This window comes from Lactuca serriola, chromosome 9 (genome assembly GCF_051521515.1).
Source record: "Lactuca serriola cultivar US96UC23 chromosome 9, Lser_US96UC23_V15, whole genome shotgun sequence".
Taxonomy (NCBI): domain Eukaryota; kingdom Viridiplantae; phylum Streptophyta; class Magnoliopsida; order Asterales; family Asteraceae; genus Lactuca; species Lactuca serriola.
Window position 1 is genome coordinate 182,204,666 of NC_136416.1, and position 16,653 is coordinate 182,221,318.

General features: G+C 37.7%; 1 protein-coding gene across 1 annotated transcript; it reads right to left on the minus strand.

Moving 5' to 3' along the window:
• Positions 1 to 5,302: 5,302 nt before the first annotated feature.
• On the minus strand, positions 5,303 to 5,773 carry LOC145076354 (uncharacterized). The gene has a single exon (XM_079022259.1). It carries the CDS (start codon positions 5,771 to 5,773, stop codon positions 5,303 to 5,305), a length of 471 nt encoding a protein of 156 aa, XP_078878385.1.
• Between the last annotated feature and the right edge of the window lie 10,880 nt (positions 5,774 to 16,653).

A 16,653-nucleotide genomic window follows, 5' to 3' on the forward strand; every position in this document is an offset into this window, starting at 1 on the left:
AACCTTCCAGACTCCGACTCCGATGATGAAGCATTTGACTTTATCTTCATGGATTTTTCTGAAGAAAATTTCAAAGCCCCCTCAAAACAATGTGATGATCCTTTTCTTAACTTATTGTGTGATGAAAACATGTTAAGGAGCAGTATTGATTGAATGGTAGATGATGAAGACAATCTTGGTAGCCAACAAAATGAGCATGCCCATTTAGATGAGGACGATGAAGATGTTGGTGTCGAGTATATGGTGCATGACCCCGATATTAACTGGAAGGAGAAGAGGAGCCGATTATGAGACTGTGTGGTAATCAAAGCACTGACAAAAAATACAGTGTCCATTAAGGGTTGCAGCTAGATGGAAGTACAATGAAAGGATATTCTAGATTATATTTTGTAATGAAATTCATCTATATGCTAGGAACTATCACTTCGGTTCCCAAGTTACTAGAAATTGGTTAGCCAAACACTAACTAAAAGATGTAATCATCAACCCAAGATGACATTGCTAGAGATGCAAGCAGATGTGCTACAAAGGTTTTAGTGAATGTATCTATAGGGCAATGCCAAAGAGAAAGGTCTACTTCCATGGGGATCATAGAAAGGATGCTAGAAGACCACTATGTTAGGGTTTGGGACTATGCAGTTGCAATTAGGTTGACTAATCCTTGTACAACTTGCTTGGTGGGGGGTAGGAAGTAATGTTGTATGTAACTATTTCAAGAGGTTTTATGTTGGCTTCAAGGCTTTTAGAGATGGATGGAACAGAGGCTATAGAAGGAAGATAGGAGTAGATGGTAGTTTCTTAAAGGGGCATGTAAAGGGGGATATTTTAATTGTTGTTGGGAGAGATGAAAAAAACCATGTCTACTAGAAAACATGGCCAGGTCTGAATGTGGAGAATAAGGATAACTAGACTTGGTTCATTGAGAATTTTGTTGTTGATTTGGATCTTGGTGCTGACAATGGACCGGTTGTTATCTCATACCAACACAAGGTACATACAACATATATTAGTATATATATATATATATATATATATATATATATATATATATATATATATATATATATGTCCCATATATATTTCTGTTTAACACACATTAATTTTTACATGTCATGTGGTTGTTTAATAATTATAGGGACTTCTATAGGCTATGGCTGGTGGTTTTCGAGGCCAACAAAATTAATAACCTTAAATCTTTTACACTAAAATAGTGTATAGTGGTAAATGGGATGAATCCACGGAGATTGGTTCAATTTTATAACTCTATGAAAAATCTCTTTATAAAAATACTTGGAAAATAGCAATAAAAATAAAAATGGGGGTTTTGGTCTTTTTAAAATACTTGAAATAAAACTAGAATTAGGCTAAGATTTAAATGGACAATTCAACAAAAATAAGAGTTTGGTGTAAAATCAATAAGAGAAAGACAGTTGACTTAAGGTTTGCTCACTTTGACTTTTGATGAACATATCGTTAGAATCCAATGGTACAATACTTGTTTTAAATCCTTAATTTGGTTATAGTAATCCAAGAAGCTTGAGATTACCTAGACTTTTCTTAGTTTTTAAAATGTTTAGAGAAGCTCATAAAAATTTCCTTAGTCAAAGTAACAATTTCCATTAAGCATGTAATTAGTGAAAGTCAACTAGCATTAAGAACTAAAAAGTCATCAAATCCAAGAGGAGTCAAATGTTTTCACTTCCATGTTGGAGAAAATGTTTTTATGATTGTGTGAAGCAAAACTAACACAAAAATCATTTGCTGCTTGCAAATTTGAGGATCCTTTACTTAATCAAGAAATTAACTAACTAATCACCACAAGCATATTTAAACTCATGAATAAATACATACAAGTAGTAATAAGATGTAAAAACATAAAACATTCTCATAAATATTCAAGAACTAGTGCATGGAGTCTTCAGCATGCAATAAAAGTTAAAGGATTTCACCAAATTCAACCATGTTTTGTTTAGCGAAGCATGGCTAAACTCAAGAAAACAAGATAAGTAAAGATTGTACACAACATTTTACATGATTCAAGAGCAAAATGATGAAGTTCTTGAGGGTTCTTGGCCTTCAAAATGCTCCAAAATCTCCATAGAATGCTCCCAAGTTCGTATGTGTAAAAGTAAAGAGTCCCACCGAACTGCCTCAAATAGAAGCCAAAAGTAAAATTACGAATTTTCCCCTGTAGGAACTCACGCGGGCCACACAATGGCCGCTTAAATGCCACCTAAACTGATGGAGAATGGGCCTTTTTCATTTGTTGGGCCTGCACTGCTTAGTCCACTAGCCCAGTTTGAGTCTGATCAACTTCTAGCCTGTTTTTCTTCAAGTTTTATTCTATTTGAGCCCAATTTACATTTTCCAAGTGCTCCAAAGCTCTCGAAATCGCCTGATTATTAATTCCCACAAAGCTAGAAAATTCTTTAATCTTCGTTTAATTAAGAGGCCAATCGATATTAAGCCTAACAATCTTTATTTTTTACCAATCCCATTCACTTTCCATATGTCTCGAATATTCCCACTTCGCCAGTCTCCATAAAATCTACAATAAAGCTCACAAAACTAGAAAGTACCCGAAATAGTCATAAAATAACAGAAAGGAAGATATGCATGGAAATTAACTAAATTATGAATGAAATATGCTAAAACAAACTATAAAAAGAAGTGAATAAAATGAAACTATCAGTGGCAGGCCTACTCCCCCATGTTGAGCACAGACAATATGCTAGACACATCTTTGCAAACTTTAGGAAGAAATACACAGTATTGGAGTTGAAGAAGTTGTTATGGAAAGCTTTTATGAGTATTGTGGAAGGGGACTTTCTTGCTGTAATGGAGAAGATAAATAAGATAACAGAAACATGATATAACTATCTTATGCTAAGGAAACATGAAACCTAATGAAGAGCCTTATTTCCTCATGGGTATGCTTATAAAGCAGTACAGAATGAGGTCTCAGAATGTTTCAATGGCATGATCAAAGAAATAAGGAAGAATCCTCTACTTACAATGCTTGAGGAAATAAGGATTGTCCTTACGAAACGGTTATATAGTCAAGGTCAAGAGGTAACGTGCATGGAGGGGTAATTGTGGGCCTAACATAAAACATAAGATTGAGGGATTTGGGAAAGATATGAGGAATTGTTAGTTTTTATGGGCATGTATCCAAATGTATTATGTATTTACTGTTTATGTGTGTGTAACATCCATAAAATTAATGAAAATTTAAAACTTTTTCAAAAAAATCATTATTTATTACAAAATGTTTTCAAAATTATTTTCTATCAGAGTATCCCAGATATCAAAATCATAAAATACAAGGAGGTGCACGATCAAGCCTTCGCCTTCCTTGGATCATCCAAAGTACTAGAAACATAATCCAAAACTATATGCCCGAAGCTTAGTAAGTTCCTCCAAAATTACCAACGCCATACAAACCATAACCATATCATAATAAACAACATGCATACGGAGTCTGCAGTATGACTGGACCGACCTCACCGGGCCTTCAGTTTGTCTAGCCCACTCTCAGATCCTTCAGCATGTTTGGTCCGCCCTTCCGGGACTTCATCCTGTATGGACCGTTCTCTGGGCCTTATTCCTGACTGGTATGCCTTATTAGGCCTTCAGTCTATCCGGACCTCCCTGGGTATGTTGGCCTACAATACAAAGCAGGACCGCCTCAACCCACCCCCAAGCGTACAATCAACACATAGATAACAAATGCTAGCATGTACATAGAATCATCCTATATATAAAGATACCGACCTAACAGATCACTAAGCATAGCATCATCCTATATACAAGGATACCGACCTAACAGGTCACTAAACATAGCATCATCCTATATACCAGGATACCGACCTAACAGGTCACTAAACATAGCATCATCCTATATACCAGGATACATATCTAGCAGATCCTTAAGTATATCATCATGCGATAACTAGGATAACAATCCAAAAGGGCCGACATTGGGGCCTTCGGTCCTATTAGTATAGCGAGGAAAACTCACCTCATAATGTCGAACTGAACTGAAAATATCAAACTCCCGAAACACGTATCCCAGCACAAACACCTACAACCACCATTGATCCCATTCCATAAAATTCCCCAAATTACCAAAATACCCTCAGAAGTCATACTTGGTTAATCCTTGGTCAAAGTCAAAATCAGTCAAGGTCAATAGTCCATGTTGACCCATCTTGTCGAGTGCAGCTTACAGGCTCGTTGAGTTCCTTCAGAACTCAGAAAACCGCGAAAATCTAAGTCAACTCGCCTAGTTACCAAACAACTCGTCGAGTCCATGCAGTGTCCAGAAGACCGGGAAAACCTTAATCAACTCGCCGAGTCACCTCACCCACTCACTGAGTTCACTCAGAATGCAGAAGGCGGGTAAACGCTATTCAACTCGTCGAGTTCCTTCAACCTTATTCTCATTCAAACGCTTTTAAGAGAAACCGAGGCTCCAAACTATAGATCTATCCTCCTAGGGTGTAGTTACCACATAAAGTTGCTAACTTTACGTGCATGCAAGGCCTCAAGAGGCTAAAACACCAAAAACTAATCTTAGGAAGATGTTTAGGGCATGAAGAAAGGCTAAAGTTTGCTAAAGTCAAGAACTTTATGTCCATGAGGGCATAGAGGAGTCCAAATCTGAACTCCTCACTTCAAAACGTGGTCAATATCTGAAATGCCTTAAGAACAAGCTAGAAATGACCCTTTACTCTTGAATGAAGAGATCTAACAAGATAATGATCAAGGTAATGACTTTTTACCTTCAAATGAATTCCAAAACAAAGTAGATGTTGGATCTACAAGTTACTTCTCGTTCCAAGCTTCTCAATCTTCAAGCCTCTTCAAGAAATGCACCAAACACACACTCTTTAGCCTCACACACACTCAAAATAGGAGGTTAGCTTGATTAGGGTGTGTTTATGGACGTGAAGGTGGTAAGCGAGGCTGGAGGGAGGACTTAAGGTCCTTTAAATAGGGTAACAACCCTAAAAATTAAGGATTTCATACACAGCCTCAACTCGTTGAGTTGGGTCCTCCAACTCGTCGAGTAGGTCCTGAATTTCATGCAACCTGATCATTTTCTACACGGTGAGTTGGGGCAGCCAACTCGTCAAGTAGGTCTACAAATATGATATAAAGCTTTAAATTTTATACCTGGGAGTCGGGATGGTACAATTCTCCCCCACTTGAACTAGACTTCGTCCTCAAAGTACACTGCAGCAAATAGCTCCAGGTAATGCTCCCACATCTCAGCCTCTGGCTCCCAAATTCACTCAGATCACCTCCAGTGCTCCCATTGTAACTTTACCAAAGCTACATACTTGTTCCATAGAACCTTCACTTTCCTCTCCAGCATGACCGCTGGCCTCTCTACGTAATTTAGGCGCTCATCAACCTGAATATCATGTAATGACATGACTGCCTTCTCATCTAGTATGCTCTTCCGCAATTCCGAGACGTGAAAAGTGTTGTGAATCTGACTAAGCTCCTCCAGAAGATCCAATTTATATGCCACCTTGCCAATCCTAGCAATAACCCGAAAAGGTACAATATATCGGGGACCCAACTTCTCCTGCTTTCTGAAACGTATCACACCCTTCCAGGGTGAGGCCTTTAGTAGTACTATGTCACCAACCTGGAAATCCAACTCAGATCGGCGTAGATCGGCGTAACTGTTCTGCCGAATCTGAGCGGTCTGCAACCGCTGTCTGATCTGCTGAATCTTCTCGGTACTCTGTAGAGCTACCATGGTCCGGCCCATCACCATGTGACCGACCTCACCCCAATAGTCTGGGGTACGACATCTCCATCGATACAACAGCTCAAATGGTGGAGCGCCAATGCTGGAATGAAAGTTGTTGATGTATGAGAACCCTACAAGGTGTAGGTAGGAGTCCTAACTCCCACCAAATTCATAACGCGGGCTCTCAGCATATCAACGACAGTTTGTATGGTCCGTTCACTCTGGCCATCAGTCTGCGGTTGATAAGCTGTACTGAAATGTATTTGCGCGCCCACTTCCTAATTGAACTTCTCCCAGAAACGATATGTGAATCGAACATCACGATATGAGACAATAGAGACCGGTACCCCGTGGCAAGAAACGATATCGCCGATATATATATATATATATATATATATATATATATATATATATATATATATATATATATATATATATATATATATATATATATATATATATATATATATATATATCGGCCAACTTCTCAGCCGAGGAACTCTCCTGTATCGCTAGAAAATGGGCGCTCTTGGTTAATCGATCCACGATGACCCAAATAGCATCGAAGCCCCTTGCCTTCCTTGGTAGCTTGGTGATAAAATCCATTGTGATCTGCTCCTATTTCCACATGGGAATCTCTAGAGGCTGCGGCTAGCCATTTGACCTCTAATGCTCCGCCTTGATTATTTGGCAGGTCAAGCACCTCTCAACATATCATGCGATCTCCATCTTCATGCTTGACGACCATTAACTCAGGCACATATCCCGATACATCTTGGTGGCCCTTTGGTGAATACAGAAGTGAGACTTATGAGCCTCCTTCAGAACAATTTTTCTGACCCCACCAGACATAGTAACCCATACCCAACCAAAACGAGTAAACAATCCCCGACTATCCTGCAAAATCGGGTGATCTCGCCCCTGATCCTCTCAAGATTACAGTTCTCCTGTCGTACACCCTCAGCCTGAGCTTCCTTAATCAAGCTCACAGGTAGAGAATCCATTGATATCCTCATACATGCAGTTGGAACAGAAGGTCCATCCGACTTCTGGTTCAGGGCGTCCGCATCCACATTCGCTTTACTCGGATGGTAAAGGATCTCGTAGACATAATCCTTGACTACGTCTAGCCACTTGCGCTGCCTCATGTTCAGGTTCGGCTGATCCATGATATGTCTTAGACTCTTGTGGTCCGTGTATATGGTACAATGGACCCCATAGAGATAATGTCCCCAAATCTTGAGAGAGAATACCACCGCTCCCAACTCCAGATCTTGTCTGGGATATCTCATTGCATGCGGCTTCAACTGCCGCGATGCGTAGGCTATCACTCGTCCTCTCTGCATAAGTACTGCTCCCAATCTGGTGATTGATGCATTACTGAACACCACGAAATCCTCCACTCCCTCAGGTAGGGTCAAAACTGGCACCTTGCAGAGTCACTGTCGCAGAGTCTCAAAAGTAGTCTGGTGCTCCGGGCCCCACCGGAAATCCACCCCCTTCCTCGTCAGATGAGTGAGGGGTACCACACTCTTGGAGAAATCCTGTATGAATCTACAGTAGTAACCTACCAATCCCAAGAAGCTCCGGATATCCGAGGGAGATTTTGGAACATCCCACTACATAACCGCCTCGATCTTTGCTGGATCGACCAAAATCTCCTTCTGGTTAACGCGGTGTCAAAGGAAGTAAACCTCTCGTAACCAAAATTCGCACTTCGAGAACTTGGCATATAGCCGTTCCCACCTCAAAACTCCTAATAGCTCACATAGATGCTCCTCATGCGACTCTCTGGTCCTAGAGTATACCAAGATGTCATCTATAAATACAATGACCGAGCGATCGAGCATCGGTCTACATAACCGATTCTTCAGGTCCATAAGCACTGCTGGTGCATTAGTGATCCCAAATGGCATCACCGAGAAATCGTAATGTCCATAACGATTCCGGGACATGGTCTTCTCCACGTCCTCCTCCCTAGCCCTGACCTGATGGTATCTGGATCTCAGGTCTATCTTGAAGAACTAAGATGCTCCCTGCAACTAATCGAAAAGATCATCTATCCTCGGGAGTGGATAACGGTTCTTCACCGTTAACTTGTTCAACTCCAGGTAATCAATCCACATCTGATGTGAACCGTCCTTCTTCCTGATGAAGAGAATTGATGCTCCCCACAGAGAACTGCTCGGAAGGATGAACTGCTTGCCCAACAGTTCCTGTAACTGAGATGATAGCTCCTACATCTCGGGTGGTGCCAATATGTATGGCGCCTTGGCGATAGGGGCCGCACCTGGCCCTAGGTTGATCTTGATCTCTACCTGCCTCTCCGAATGCACTCCGGAAAACTCCTCCGGACACACATCAACGAACTCTCTGACAACCGGAACATCTGAAACCGATACCTGATCCCAAACTTGCGTATCCACCACAAACGCCAAATAAATCACACACCTGTGTTGAATATATTGTTGAGCCTTGGCATCTAAGCAAAACCCTGAACCCAATCTGATGCCCTCACTGTAGATAACCAGTTCTCCTTCACTTAGGGTTCAAACTACCGCCCGCTGATCCTCGCTGTCGATCATGGCACCGAGATGACTAAGTTAGTCCATACCCACAATAACACATACTTCTCCCATTGGAATCAAAATCAAGTCTATCGAGAAGGATACCCCCAAGATCTCCTGAACGCAACCGCAATAGACTAAAGAAGCAGAAATCCTGTGTTCGTTGGAGATAGAGACTCATAACGGACAGCCTAGCTCTCCAACAAGCAAGCTTAACTCCCTACTGAACGATGGAGAGATAAATGGCTGACTTTCCCCAGAGTCGAATAATACCAGAGCTAGTAAGGAGTTCACTAAAAATGCACGTAACATAGGTACAAACTGATGGGTTTTAGACTATACATCATTCCTATGGTGTACATGCAAACCCTAATAGCTTTTGGATCTAGTTTATCTAATGAACATGCAATTGAATATCCAAAGCTATAAACCCTAGATCTAGCATGCCATTAATCATATTAACATAAAATAGGGTTTAAGATATTACCTTAATTGTTATGTAGAAATAACAATCTCAAATTTCTCCTTGTAATGAATTTAGAAAGCTTAGAGTCACAAATGTCACTCCTCTAATGGTTCACAAACACCAAGAGCAAGAGGATGAAGAAGAGAAGAGAAGGAGGTTGCCCAAAACGTGTGGAAACCCTAGAAGGAAACCCTAATTTGGATGCTTAAGCCCTAAGCAACCCATGGACTCCTTTCCTTAAAGGCCTTGGACGATTTCTAATGGGTTTCCCCATAGAATTAGTCCAACCTTATAATATAAGGCAATCCATGGCCCAATTGTAATTATCTTATAATTACAATTCCAGTCCCTTAAGTTTAATTAATCTCTTTTAGTCACAAACTTAATTCTTATTAATTCTTGACTAATATTAATTAAACAATATGATTTCTCCTTTAATATATTATTCTCATAATATATTAATAAATCATATTTAATCCTTTCTCTCCATAATTCATCCTATCAAGTTGCTTTGGTGAAGGCAACCCAAAAGGACCATGCACCATCGGGTCAAGTACATACCAAAATAGTTATGGACTTAGACACTAATCCAACAGTCTCCCACTTGGATAAGTCTAATAACTATTCTGCGTATGACTTCAGATCCTGATCTGCAATCATAGCTTTCCAAAGCCGCTGTCAACTCTGATCCTATCAGATACGCGTGTCCTTTAGATAAGGGATCATATATTCCTCCATTCTAGATATCGTAAGACATGATTTCTAATCATTCTCTCTGTACTATTTCTCGACTTCCGATTTATGACGACTGACTAATTGAACAAATCAAATTAGCCCTAGCCCGGCCGAGCATTTACGTTTGTCATCACTAAATCATCGAGGGGCCCAAAGATATCGCTTTTATCCTATTTTGAATAAAAGGAACGGATAAACTTTGATTCAATGCTCGCTTGCACTTACTCACCGAATCACACACAACAATATGTTTTATAACACCAAGTTACTGGTGCGTTTACATATTATCAATGTGCAACCGATTTGCAAGATACAACTCACACATCTCGATTTCAAGAATATAAGATGTTATCGTCTCAGCAATCACTCGTGATACAATTCATGGAGTGATCCAAGTGAGCGTGAGTTTAATCCAATGCTCAAATCATATTCATAAGCACTCATGAACGTTGCAGCAAACATTTGCTTATGTCTAATGCTCTTTAGACAATCCACACACCAATTCACGACAGTCTTTATTCATACCTACTTCCAACATATGAACGACTGTCGCCTGTTCGAATAATTTGACTGTTCTAAACCAATTAAATTATTCAGGAAGTCAAAACATGTAAAGTGAAACACAAGAATAATACTAATCCCATATGGCCTCAACCCTTTGAGCATAAATAAAACACCTTTTATTTATCACCATATCGATTACTCATTATTTGTTGTTTCAGGTAATCAACTTCTTACTTGAATTATTACACTTGTCCCATGCTCTTATCATGCACACAATGTTTACCTATGGTTCTTACTTTGTGAAATAGATCAAATGAACACATTTCCAATCATACTCATTTCACAACTCCAAATCCTTTTTCATAAGTGAAAGAATATCAAATTCTTGCCACTTATAGAATATGTTAGATTCTAACATTTTATGCAATGATCCTTTCGTAATGTCATAGCACAAAAGTCACAAAGACTATTGCCAACGATAGTACAAGGTCCTCTATCGGAGATTGTTACAATACAATTCCTTAGATATGATGTCTCTCACTCAAAGTACATTCCTTTGAACATCCTTTTGCATAAAAGTTTCTAATCTAGACATAGATTTTCAATATTCAATTCCCAATATGGAAAACTTTCCATACTTACCATATGACAACTCATTCTCAATAGAATCTTATCTATTCATAATAATTTCGATATGGTCCATCCAATACTATACTTCCAACTACTCACAAGCGACCAATCCTAGGCGAACTTTGGATTGTCCTTTGATAGTTGTTTAATTATCTTACTCAAAGCCGATTCTTGTCCTTTTCCCTCTAAATGCGCTAGACATTTGGAAAATTTTAGAATGGTCAAATATTATAGCATTTGCAATCGATCCTATACCCGAAGCGTATGGCACACGATGCATAACGTCTTACATAAAGATTTGATACTTTATCAATCTTCTGCCATAATATTTTATGTGCTATGCTCTCAAAATTCGAACTATGAAGAGGAATGCCGTAATCATAATCGAAATTTGTGAGCACACTATGTTTCCTTGACTAAATTATTAACATTCCACAACCTAAGCCTTTAGATTTGAAATGAAGCATAATATTCTCTCCCTTAATTATAGCAAAACAACTTTTCAACTATTGCGACTCTGCAAAGTATAACTCTTGTTTTCTATAATTAATATTGCTAACTTGCAATAAGTTCCTTAATAATCATACAATCATAACATTTATGCTCCCACTATCATGATGATTATTATAAACATAACACTTATGCTCCTATTAGCTTTGACATGTATTCAGAAACCAGCTAAACTTCCAGAAAAACAATACTTATTGAATTTATTAAGTTCATGTTTCTAATATTTAATGCTTTGATAATCCTTTATCTAAGCTTATACACCTTTCCCTTAGATAGCTCATATGTGTGTCTAAACAATTCAGACTAATTGCCAAATCTCACAATTCGAATCATGGAAAGGGATACCGTAACCATAATCAAATTCGAGAATTCAATTTCACAATCACTATCTTCTTAAAATCTTTCTTAGTGAAAGCATTTCCTCACAGTAATTTTCATGAAGGAGGGAATCTTATGACACTTAGATTTTAATGGTGTATTTGTTCCTATCCATGTGAATTTGTCAAAATCAAAGTTTACGACAAATTCAAACTTATATGGACCGAACTTTCTTTAATCTTGATTTCTTGCCTTATGGTAGCACAGCTGCCCACCATGTCTTCCAAGTAGTTAAGCAGCTCACCTTTTCCTATCAATGTACTTTTCATTGATCAAGGTGCATGCCTTTTATGCGTTCAAATGAGAACTCATAGAACTCACATGCATAATTAACTCAATTGGAATGGCACAGAAACAAAATAGTGTCAACACGATAGGTTGTAAACCTCAACTCGTGTGCTAGTGATGATCGATAAGGTTTATTTCGATTTTTTCTTGAAACCTTTCAATAACATTAAGACTCCCACTAATAACATTAAGACTCCCACTAACTCCTTGACATATAAGATTCTCTTTTCAATAAACATTCCTTGACAAATATTCAAGAGTTAGTGCAGCTTTTATCAAAACACTTCATAAATTGGTCCTAGTTGGTCTTTGTCTTATCCAAGACATCACAACTTTCCACATTTGATGAATGTTATAACCTTCTTAATACTTATCACTCAATGTCACAATCTTAACTCTAAGACTTGTTTTGGAACAAAGTATGATTGACTTCTTGATTTAACCATTTCTTCAATTTTCGATTCCTCTTCTTAGACATACAATTGTACTAAGACTCACTTAGAGGATCAATTGAGATATGGTTCTTAATCATTAAGACCTATCATAAAGCATAAAAGGTACTCTCCCTTCTTCTTAGAATGGAGAAACTCTTATCTTTCTGCCAACTTGATTCTTCTTATTCGTTCTGCTATTGATTTAAACTTTTTTCAATCAATTCAGAATTACACTTAATCTTATAAGTATAATCATATTTACTAAACCTTTAGTAAATCATGACGAATATCTTTGTTACTCTTATGGTGGACTTGATCAACACACAACTTTGTGTACTCGATCTCCTAGTCCTTCACTTGACACTTTGTCAATGAATTAGTCTAATTTCTAAATATGAAATTTCTCATTCATCGTGCAATCAAGTTGCATGATTCCAAGTTTCTGTCCAATTGAAACTTCGGCGAAGAGAAACTCTCCATATTTGGTAAATTTTCAACATTTCCATAATTAAGAATCAAATCTATTATTGGTAATAATAGAAGCATTCAAACATCAATTTTTATACACGTCATTGCAAGGATAAATAAATAATATAAAATCAAAATTTATTTTATTGCGGAAAAAAATTTGTCCTTACAATGCAATTCATTGAAAAACTATGCTAATGCATATTTCTTAGCAATCTAATTCTAACTCTAAGTAGTAGCTCAAGAATCTAAACTTCAAGTAATGCGATCTAAATCCATTTCTTCACGGTTAGATTTTGCTCACTTCTTCCCTTAAGCTTACTTTCTTTTCTTCGATCCTACAAAACATCAATTGTAATCTTATCACATTACGTATTAAGAATCTAGAATAGAAGCTTAAAAGAGTTAGTCAATGGATTTTACCTAAAGCAGAGCCATACGTTTTGACTCTCCCATCTCTTAGATCTCTTAGGTAAATAGGGCAGCTTCGTCTCCAATGCCCCTTCTCTTGGCAATAAAAGCAAATTGACTCTTTTGGAACAGGACATGGAACTACTTTAGACATTGCCTTTCTCTTATGATCAAACTTTTGGATCATAGCATGTCTTTTGTTGCCATTGTCTATATCCACAGAGGTCTTGAAGGCAGATTCACCAATCAACTTTGCTTTTCTATTGCGCCAAACCATTGTTGATTCAGCAGCAATAAGCATATAGGTGAGATCTATAAGGGTCAAGTCGCAGTTCATCATATAGTACTCTCTTATGAACTCACTATATGAGTTAGGAAGTGAGTGAAGAACCCAATCAACAGCCATCTCCTCACAGACAACAGATCCCAACATTCTTAACCTATCAATGTGTGACTTCATCCCTAGGACGTGTGCACACACCGACTTTCCTTCTTTATGTTTACTTGCCAAAAGGGATTGAGTGAGCTTGAACTTCTCAAGCCTTCAAACTTGTGGGTTAGGGAGAATAATTGGAGGAGGTGGAGGAATCGAAGCATGACCTCTTGTTCCTCGATCGAATCGTGGAATATCATCTTCATGCGGAAAGCTTGTTCCACGGTATTTGGGAAGACCATAGTTGTCAAACTTTGACATCTACAAAATGGGAGAAAACGAATTCAAGTTAGTTGATTGATTGAGTCCTTAGTAAATCACCCAAATGAGATACTAAGGCTAGGACCCAACACAATATGCTACAACCTAGTAAAGGGATGTCGTAAGCTAGTTGCAGAATATTTGAAGGTAAGTGAATGATGATTCACTAATTTCCACCATGAAAAACGAAAAAGAAATTTAAGTTTTAAATCTATGAAAACTGCTAGATCCTTTGAGATTCATTGAACTTTTCAATGGCATGTTTAAATCTCGATATGCCCCTCTGGTTTGTGACTGGGATGCCGAGGATCACAAAGCGGGTGTGAATAACCATGCAAACTTATATGGTGCCCTCACATGTTACAGTCACCTATTCGATGTGCCGGTAAACCACACACGCTCCACCGAACTATGACAAACATTGAGTCACCCATTGCTACCTTTGCTTAGAACCATTTAGTGTGCCGGTTAACCACACACGCTCCACTAACGTCTTCGCAAGGGCAAAAAGTGTAATTTCATGGAATTGCATCAATTCACTTTTTCCTAAGTAACTAAGATTGGGAATTTGTAAAACATTTAGTTACTTTTGTACTTCATTATACTTATAATGGAAGGTTTGTGTCCTATCCTACCCGTTCGGCTAACGACCCTCCACTAGTCTAGAGTGCGGTGGGTAAGAGTGGATACCCATTCAATCGCCATTTTATAGGCAATTTCCTTAAACACCCCTTATAGACCAGCTTCGAGAATGAGGCCTACTAACGGTATGACTGACTTTTACTCATAAATATATCTATATATATATATATATATATATATATATATATATATATATATATAATGTTAGACTTTTAATGTTATATATATAGTATAGGGTGTATTTTACACTTTTAAAATACTAGGAGGTCAAATTTAACAATTATACTTTTAATTCAATTAAATTGTAAACCTAAACTTTTATTGATTTATTAAACCTCTTTAAATTATACACCTTAATTAAGTAATAAAACCATAAGGGTGTGATATGAACTTTTCCAAACATCACTAGGGTTTTAGAATTTAACATTCCTAAATTAAACTTTTAATCAACTTTTAAATTCCAAAACTTGAGGGCAATTTGAAACATTTCAAAACATTTAGGTTTAGAATTTAAATATACATCAAAATTAAACTTTTAATCAAAATTTAAATTCCAAAACTTGAGGGCAAGTTTTGAAACCTTTTCAAAACATTAGGGATAAAATAACAAATAATCTAAATTAACATTTAATCACATAATTATCCATATTTGATTTATTTAATAATTTCTTGCAAAACAATTTACCAATTTAATCAAAATAATTAATCAATTATCACATAAGGAAATAAATTTTTTATTAATTGATAAATATCTTCAATTAGATCAAGAATATACTCATATATATCATAAAATCGGATTTATATTGATCTAATATGATAAAGGCAAGTATCTCAAAGATAAACAGCAAGAAATCCCGATATTTGCTCTTTTTGACGCTTGGACTCGCCGAGTACCCCAATGGACTCGCCGAGTCGAGCCCACTCGCCGAGTCCACTATGGGACTCGCCGAGCTCATCAGGCAGTTTCACAAAAATCGAATTTTTCAACTTGAACAAACATACAAGGCATCAATACAATAGAAACCAATCATGGCTCTGATACCACTGATGGGTTTTAGACTATACATCATTCCTATGGTGTACATGCAAACCCTAATAGCTTTTGGATCTAGTTTACCTAATGAACATGCAATTGAATATCCAAAGCTATAAACCCTAGATCTAGCATGCAATTAATCATATTAACATAAAATAGGGTTTAAGATATTACCTTAAGTGTTATGTAGCAATAACAATCTCAAATTTCTCCTTGTAATGACTTTAGAAAGCTTAGAGTCACAAATGTCACTCCTCTAATGGTTCACAAACACCAATAGCAAGAGGATGAAGAAGAGAAGAGAAGGAGGTTGCCCAAAACGTGTGGAAACCCTAGAAGGAAGCTTGTCCACGTTTTTGGGGCATAAGGGCTCTATATATAGTGAGGCTATTAGGGTTATCTAACAAGGAAACCCTAATTTGGATGCTTAAGCCCTAAGCAACCCATGGACTCCTTTCCTTAAAGGCCTTGGACGATTTCTAATGGGTTTCCCCATAGAATTAGTCCAACCTTATAACATAAGGCAATCCATGGCCCAATTGTAATTATCTTATAATTACAATTCCAGTCCCTTAAGTTTAATTAATCTCTTTTAGTCACAAACTTAATTCTTATTAATTCTTGACTAATATTAATTAAACAATATGATTTCTCCTTTAATATATTATTCTCATAATATATTAATAAATCATATTTAATCCTTTCTCTCCATAATTCATCCTATCAAGTTGCTTTGGTGAAGGCAACCCAAAAGGACCATGCACCATCGGGTCAAGTACATACCAAAATAGTTATGGACTTAGACACTAATCCAACACAAACACATAAGCATAAAACAAATAAAATCAATAACATAAATGATATAAACATACCAACCACCACATATAGTGATGTCCTGGCCTCCTCAGCTGTGAGATGAAAGGCGTGTCCCTGAGCCCTCGGGGGCTCTACTCTACCCTTACTCCTATCAGTGATCCTTAGTGTAGTCGGCGCTAGAGCCTGCACCGGCCAAAAAGCGAGCAATAGCCAGTTGGTCTTCACGTGACCAACCTAATCGTAGTGGTAACAGATCCTCATATCCTGAACTGGGGTTGACTGGTGGCAATCCCTTGGAAAGTGCCCC

Bases quoted from the DNA above. Each gene is read 5' to 3' on its own strand.
- LOC145076354 (XM_079022259.1), bottom strand. From the start codon at position 5,773: ATGGTAGCTCTACAGAGTACCGAGAAGATTCAGCAGATCAGACAGCGG.